The sequence below is a fragment of the Eurypyga helias genome, unplaced genomic scaffold (genome assembly GCF_000690775.1).
Source record: "Eurypyga helias isolate BGI_N326 unplaced genomic scaffold, ASM69077v1 scaffold9278, whole genome shotgun sequence".
Lineage (NCBI taxonomy): Eukaryota > Metazoa > Chordata > Aves > Eurypygiformes > Eurypygidae > Eurypyga > Eurypyga helias.
Genome location: NW_010266341.1, coordinates 70,548 through 76,547, shown reverse-complemented (window position 1 = coordinate 76,547; position 6,000 = coordinate 70,548). Strand labels below are relative to the sequence as shown.

The following is a 6,000-nucleotide window of genomic DNA, read 5'->3' as shown; positions in this document are numbered from 1 at the left end:
AAAGTGAAAAACACACCATGTCTCAAATAGAAATGTACTCTCTGTACTACCATATATATTGTTTTTCTGGTCAATGGTATGTCTCCAGTTTCAGAAGTAATGATACAATATCCTGAAGGCAGGGATCCAAAAATTTCTTCACTTTGCCATAATACTGTAGACCTTTTACAATTAACTTGGTTCCTGCAGCTGGAACTCTATAACAGAAATACAGTAGGTGCTTTGGAATACTTTCATGTTCTTGGATAGCAGAAATTGGTAGGAAGCAACCAGTCCAGATTCAAAAGTTATTTCTTTTCTCCAGTTTAAATACGCTAAGTGTCTGCTAAGCGTCACTCAAAGCTGCCCACACTCATCCGTGGGCCTCTTCTTGCAGACCAGATGGCCTCTCAGGCTTCATGAAGTATCTGCGCTCCCAAATTAAAAACAAATTTGGTTGCATTTGCTTCACTGTTTACCAGAGCCTGCAGGCTGGCTTTAGTCAGAACATTCTTCCTCTACCTCTTTTACCTCGCTAACTTCAACTTCAGATCTCAAAGAGGATGGAGGAATGCAGCTGAACGTTCGAATGCTGTGTGGATCAACTGGTGGCACCAGTGTAAGCGACTCTACACTTAGTGCATCCGTATTGTCATCTGTTATTAATGATATTGTGGGCTGCTGTGCAGGAATCAGGCTAGGAGACAGGTTTGCTGTTTCTAGGTCACTGTTTTTTACAGCATTCTTGCTAGACTTTGAGACAGCTGAAAGAGTTTCATCAGTCAACATCGTCTGACCAGAAATTATCAGCTGACCAGAAATGGTCATTTGAGGCTGCTCTGGAGCTGAAGTGTCATCTAATAAAAGAAAACAACAAGAAACAATCAATATTCTACTTAGTACATACATTAAGCCTAACAGCATGCTATTATTTATAAAGATTAAAGAATAATTGGGTGGAAAATGCAGTTCTGTGAAGCACTATGCTTACACATTCACTATTTAGTAATTAGAAATAAAACAACATATCACGAAGGCCTAACATAACATCCCAGCAGGAACATGTTCAAACTGGGAACCAGAAAATTTTACACATTTAGTATTAGAATATGCAGCAATACCAGAAATATTCTAGAGAGAGGAAACTGAGGGGAAGAATGAGACAGCCTCTCCAGTATTTAGAATAGACTAAAATGAATAGCCATCCCATACCAGGAAGCTATTCAGAAATTAAGAAAAAGACTCCCCTGTATCACTGCTTTTCCCAAGAGGTGGCTGGTTTCTTAAAAAATTTGGAAGTCTTTCCCTCATCTAATGTGACACCTCAACCACAGAAAGCAGAACCATGGAAGAACGGGAAGGAATAGAATTTGTTTACTGTCACTGAAGGGTGCTGCAAACCAGGCCCGTTTTTATACGGGCTTGGTTTTCTGTGCTCCTGAGCACGGAGCATACACCACAGAAAATTGGGAATCTGCACTACATACCACAGGAAACTGATGTGCTGTTACACCTTCCCACACAATGAAAAACCCCCAAACATTAGCACAGCTGTCTGTATTGTCATCCTAGCTAACTACCAAGTGAACAGCTCATTTGGCTCAGAGGAATGGAGGAGGCGACACAGCCTTGTATGAGCAAGCATGCCCAGAAAATTCAGGGGGGTTTATCTTTTCAGACTAGGGTAATAGATGCCATTAAAGTAACAGGTATCCAGCTTCAAGACAGACCATTTTTAGAGTTCTTGTAAGAAACAGCATGTGTTCAAGTGTACAGGCATCTGCAGAAAAGTCTACAAGGCAATGTAGTGAATACAGAAGCTAAGAACTGGGTTCTGTTTTTAATATGCAGTGACCTTAAAAATATTTCCATTTCAATATGGTTCCAATTAATCCTGTAAAAGAACAGAAGGCATGAACGTAAGGAAAAAAAAAAAGGCAAAAAGCTGAGAATGGAAGGGGTATCAGTAAGGAATCAGTGAGATAGCAGTAAGATTACCAGGTTTACACCTTGCTGGTAAGATAACTCCCAAAAAAGGTGTATTCTTACATCAGAAAACCACCCAATTTTATCTTTTGCTGAACCAGCGGCTAAAGCTTCTTGCTTTAATAAAACCAAAATTGACTGTAAAAAGAAGTCTCCTTTTAAATAAAAGGGACATCACTAGTTATTTTTGAAAAAATAAGGACAGATTCAAAGTAACTCTGCAGATTCTTCTTTGTAGCTATCAAGAAGCTTTAGTGAGAATGTAGTGATTGATTACAGAGGAAATGATGCAAGACTTGCATGGAAAATGAACTGCTAAAAACATTGAAAAAGCCTAATTTCTCTGAATTCCAACAAAAATACTAACATTTAAGTACACACAAACCACTGAGTCTCTTTGCAGTGATTTTACTTTCTGAATTTATAAAATCTTGAAAGAACATCAAACGTTCTTTGCCAAGATTATTTTTATCTTAAGTATAGCGTGAATATTCACCAAAATTCAGGATTCAGAAACCTGAAATGTTCTGGTAAATAAAGTCTTATCAACCAATGGCATTCCGCTCAGGAATGTTATATACAGCAGATTTCTATTGCAGTTCTGCTATTTCACTTTGATTCTGCAATTTATTTGTTAAATCATTCCTCCCCCACCTCCAACAAAATATTAATATACTCTTTCAATACTTTCATTTACTAAAATCATGGCAGACATACATATTCTTTTGTTTTGCTGTATTCTCCCCAAATCCTTCCATGTAGGATCTAAATTAATGCTAAAGTGACTCCCTTCTTAATGCCACAAAAGTATTTGAAAAAAGGCTTCATTTAAAAAAAAAAAAGTATCTCGAGTAAAGAAGCCCAAATTTTCTATCCAAAAGTCTGAAAATACATTCAGAAAAAATATAAAACTATGAAAGAACATGAGCAGAACATGCTCTGTCCAGTATTTTAGATGCAGTATTTCTAAACAGAGAATACAAACTTACAGCTTTTCAATGCTTCCCCCTGCATTTATTTACTATTGATAGAAGGAACTCTCTCTACTTTCAGTATTTTGTTAGTCACTGTCAGAGCCTCACTTCTATTACTGTTCCTGCATTTTAGGGTAGCAGTGACAGATTTCTGTTACACAGCGTGGCATTACTGCCAAAATGACTAGGTATTCACAAACTGGCACTTGTCCTTGCAGGGGCAAAAAGTAAATACCAGTAGACAAAAGGGGTGGGAGAGGGAGAATTTTTAACATTGTCTAGAAAAGATCAACAGCTCTGACTACTATTTTGCAATATGTCATCTCTTCTGGACTAATACTTTCTAAAAATCTTACCCTTCAATCACAGCTATAAACTACGGCTGTGAAAGTGGTACTTACATCTTTGTGGCCAAGCTCCCAAATCTGTATGCTAGTTGAGATGTATACTCAGGTAGATTTTTAAGCATGATCGTCTTTTATATATTTTGGATACAAGAATAGAGGAAAACAATCCTAGACTACAGATTAAGGAAACTAAATAGAAAAGAGAAGACGGAGATCCAGCATCTGGGAATGAAAATTTGGCATTTAAGAGGCATTACAATGAAAAATTCAGACCATCCTCTTGATGTTAAAAATTTTTCACGTATAAAACTGCTCAGTTGATTGAATACATGGCTTCAGGACAATAATGACTAATGAGAAAAACCTTTGAAGCTCAACATTTGAAAGCCTTTTGAAGTCATACTCAATTCAGAAAAGGATCCAAGTGGATAAATATATAGTTATGTATGAGCTGGATTCTCCAAGTCTCTGAAATTGGAATAAACAATTGGCAAAAAGATACACCCTAGATTAAAAAAAAAAAAAAAAACCTCAAGAGGGAATACTACTAGAATGTAGGTCTCTAAACTCCAAATAGGTTCCATGTTCTTGATTCAAAAGAGTTTCAAGGTACCCAGTATGTTTAGAGATTAAGTTCTCTACCCATTAACTGGATCTTCTGTCTATACCGCACATAAAAATACTAACTGGCTTTCAAAAACCTCAAACTCTTAACACTTGGTTCCAGTTTGACTTTTGGATAGAAAGAGCAAAAGTAATTGTCATTTTTACCTGGATAAAATCACCAGTCACTAAGATATGCTCTACTCTTAAATATAAACAAGTTATCATCTAGTATGGGAAAACAGCTTTTCTATTTATGTCTCCCCAACCCCCATGTATTTAAGCAAGAGTGTTCTGGCAAAAAAAATAACCTAGAGCTGCAACAAAGCCAGGGAGAGCGAAGGAAATTTTTTGTTTTGTTTTAAAACAGTTGTGATGTTAACGTTTAGTTCTAACAAACACTACATATCCCCAGTTTAAGTACTAAACAAGCTTTGAAAACAGGGTGTCATTTTGCAAGTTTTTGGGTATTATTAGCTCTCGCTGGTTGCAGTGGCTCCAGCTACTTCGGTGTTTTTCACCTCTTCTATAATGCTACCAAGATTATCATCACAATAAAAAAATCCAAATCACTCAACTTCTGTCATACTAACTTACATCAAGGATGATTATTAGTGAAAGATGATAGAAAGGAATGGGAAAAGGAAAGAATGAAGATCATCTACAGAGAACTCTCCTAAGCTGTACAGCAACACACTTTGAAAGGATAACAAAAACATACATGGACATTAAGTGAAAAAGATGTAAAGTAAATCAGTAAAGATGAAAAAGGGTGTTTATATATTATTAACAGAGTCAAATATCTTCATGCCGTGAGACTAAAAAAAAAAAGAAATTAATTAGATACAAGTTAAAACAGGTTATATAAATAAGAAGGTAGTCTGAAGCACATTTCCATCCTTTTTGCATCTGCTTCCCCTCCTCAGGCAATTAAACAGTCCATAAAGCCTTCTGCCTGAGTCTGATGATCATAGGAATATTAAGCTTATGCCATCACAGTCCAAGGACTCTCACGCTGAATGCTTGTCTGTTTTACCTGAGTAATAAACAGATTTGTTGCTGCTAGCCAAGGACCTGCATTACCGTCCATTCAGGAACCTGTGCTTACTACATTCCACTACAGCCATGGCTGCCCCTGTGCAAATGAAGACATAGCTGCTTTGAAGCTGGAAATTCTGCTATCACACTCCATCTTTGGCAAGAAAGCCAAGAAACATGAGAGAAACTGCAGATAAGGTTTTCAGAAACCGCTAATCATTGCTTTGCAATTCTCCCCCCCAAAACTGTAGAGAAATATTTATGAAGCTTTCTTCAGTTTCCTACCTCACTGTCACTGCTGTCAGCATGGAAACCAAATATGTTTTATTAACTGTTATGGGCTCTTGAAAGCTTATGGAGGAACCTGCCTGAATTGATATTGCGTGAGTTTCTGTTGCAGCTGCTGCTTGAAGACCTAAACCCAGTGTCCACCGTGACTGTCAGCCTCCGACAGACTAAACACCCGCCGACGTCCTTTCCTGCCAGACCTTACTAGAGGAAAACACAGCGATATATCATACGAAGGCTTTAACAATGAAACAAGGAAGGGAAACTGGAATGAAGACAAAGGATAAATGTTAGAGCAGCAACAAGAGTAAGTGACAAGGACACATCCATAACTGCTGGTCTCTGGAATACAATTTGACACCACACCAAGAGCCTCAGAAGTTTGCAAAATACTTCTGAAGCTGGAAGTATTCGGACATTAGAAATCAGAGAGTTTAACCAAATTCATTTTTTGCTTACCTCTCTGGAAATGTTCATAATGCATTTTGAGCTATGTCTGGCAATACTGAGAGCACTTACTCTACGGAGAGACTGGCAGGCATTTATTTGCATTACAAGCTACTCACATGCTTTAGAAATCTTGAGAGAAGCTATTTATCACAAATTCTGGTGGCACAGAATTATTCTGATTTCCACTGGCCATAATTTGTAAGATGTGCACTATTGTGACAATACTTCAGACCATGCAGCCCTACTATTTATGATATGAAACCGAAGTATTAGATTTGGTTTATAATAAAGCCAAACAGTGTGTTTTAAAAGACAGCAGCAGTTCAGATGATGAT

General features: G+C 37.4%; 1 protein-coding gene across 1 annotated transcript in view; it reads right to left on the bottom strand.

The window, feature by feature from the left end:
• Nucleotides 1-389: 389 nt before the first annotated feature.
• CLEC16A (C-type lectin domain family 16, member A) overlaps nucleotides 390-6,000 on the bottom strand; it is a 68,812-nt gene continuing 63,201 nt past the window's right edge. Inside the window, 2 exon segments of the mRNA XM_010157040.1 lie at nucleotides 390-488; nucleotides 490-836. Coding sequence (XP_010155342.1) covers nucleotides 390-488; nucleotides 490-836 — 446 coding nt within the window.